General features: G+C 63.5%; 1 protein-coding gene across 1 annotated transcript; it reads left to right on the top strand.

The window, feature by feature from the left end:
- Positions 1-892: 892 nt before the first annotated feature.
- On the top strand, positions 893-1702 carry LOC105311595 (neurturin; the record flags this gene model as incomplete). The annotated part of the gene is given in 3 exon segments (XM_011387564.2): positions 893-948; positions 1182-1288; positions 1291-1702. Coding segments are annotated over 3 exon segments (481 nt in total), but the record flags the coding sequence as incomplete, so codon positions are not given.
- Positions 1703-2018: the final 316 nt, after the last annotated feature.

Here is a 2018-nt window from a genome sequence, read left to right as displayed (position 1 = left end):
TCCCATAAGCTATTTCTTTTGACAGCCAGGTGTGCCAACCTTGACGGCAGGCGGGGCTAAACTCAGGATTTCCTCTCCCAGCTACAAGTGTGACAGCAACTTGTCAGGGGCTGGGAACCCCCTGCCTGCCACTCCAAAGTCTGCACTTCTCTCCTGGGACTGCGGTGAAAAACAGGTCCTCGAATAAAGTCATTTCCTTGAACATAATTTTGTTATAAAGTCGATGGGATGCCTTAAGAACGGAACTCTTATTTATATCGATTAGCCTTTGGTAGAATTGGTTTTGTTACTCGTTGTTTCGCCACAGTCCCAAGAACCTATTGATAGTGTTAAGTGAGGACTTACTGTACCGGGGCAGGGCCAGCCCCTGGGAAATAAACTTAGGCTACCAGGCCCTGGGAGTCTGGGACTGAGGGCACCTCCCGGCAGCTGTGCGAGGAGAGGGCTGGACTTGGGCCAAACCTAGGCACTCGATGGAAGCGGGAAGGATGCTGTCTGGGTTTGTCTCTCTCTCTCTCTCGCTGCCACCTGTCAGTGGTTGTGGCCTTGGCCAAGTCTCTGCTCCTTTGGGTGCCCAGTTTCCTTATCTGTAGCATGGAGACCGCTGTAACAATAGCTGCTGCCACATCATGTGCTGGGGTCCCCAAACGCAGTCCCCAGTGCCTGCTGTTCCTCTGTGTGTTTTGAGAAGTTGGAACACCACGGGCTTCTGGATGAAGAAACCAAGGCCCAATACTCAGTGGAGCAGCAGGAACATGGTAGGGGTGTAGGTTGGAGGTTGTGAACAGCCCAGGGACTCAGAGAAAACGTGGGTGCTTTGGGTGGGGAACCTAAAAGAGTGAGTTAGAACCCCGTACAGCTCAAGGGAATGGGTGAAGGGTTGGGGGCGTAGGAAGCAGCCCTCCAACGCTTGGTCAGAGAGGGTGAGCCGGCTCGGAGCAGCCCAACGTGCGAGCAGGGTCCAGACAGAGGTGTTGGTAGCCTTGAGGGCCCAGGGTGGGGGTCTGGATATTCACCCGAGCAACACCACCCAGAGAGAGGGCATGGGCGGGAACGTGGGAGATGCGCTAGTGCCCCAGCGGCCCCGCAGCTGTCATTTTGGGCAAGGGAACAGCGAGGGGAGGTGGCTCGGTCCCTCCCCCGCACTGACCCCCAACGCCTTCTCTCCCCCGCCCTCGCAGACCGTGCCCTGCTGCAGGGCGCCCCGGACGCGGTGGAGCTGCGCGAGCTGACGCCCTGGGCCGGGCGGTCCCCGGGCCCGCGCCGTCGGGCAGGGCCACGGCGGCGGCGCGCGCGCGTGCGCGGTCGGGGACGCGGCCGTGTGGGCTGCGCGAGCTCGAGGTGCGCGTGAGCGAGCTGGGCCTGGGCTACGCGTCGGACGAGACGGTGCTGTTCCGCTACTGCGCAGGCGCGTGCGAGGCGGCCGCACGTGTCTACGACCTGGGCCTGCGGCGCCTGCGCCAGCGGCGGCGCGTGCGGCGAGAGCGCGTGCGCGCGCAGCCCTGCTGCCGCCCGACGGCCTACGAGGACGAAGTGTCCTTCCTGGACTCGCACAGCCGCTACCACACGGTGCACGAGCTGTCGGCGCGCGAGTGCGCCTGTGTGTGACCCTACCTCACAGGGCCGGCCAGACGGCGGCCATTTCCTCCCCGCCCGCGAAAGCCCCGCCCGACGACACTCACCGTGCTGCCTGGCACACCGCGACAGACTGCCCTTGCGCGGGACACGCCGGCGAGGCTTCGGCACTCTCGCGATAACTGTACGGAAATAAAGTGTGGAACGTCGCTCCGCTGGTGATTCTGCGCCCGGCTGTCCGCCTGTCGCGGGGCACGAGGGCGCGTGGCCAGGTGGCGCCATCTCCGGCGGGAAAGGCGGCATGCGTGCGGGTTCCGCCTGCAGGATGGCGCGACGCCCCCGCGCGCTTTCGGGGAAGAGGAAAGCGGTGCGACGAGGGTCCCGCTTCCGGGGTACCGAAAGGAAAGTGGTGAACGGGGGCGCTGCCCATCGTCGCCTCCGTG

This window comes from Pteropus vampyrus, unplaced genomic scaffold (genome assembly GCF_000151845.1).
Source record: "Pteropus vampyrus isolate Shadow unplaced genomic scaffold, Pvam_2.0 Scaffold1000005165, whole genome shotgun sequence".
NCBI lineage: Eukaryota > Metazoa > Chordata > Mammalia > Chiroptera > Pteropodidae > Pteropus > Pteropus vampyrus.
This window is presented reverse-complemented; position numbering and strand designations above follow the sequence as displayed.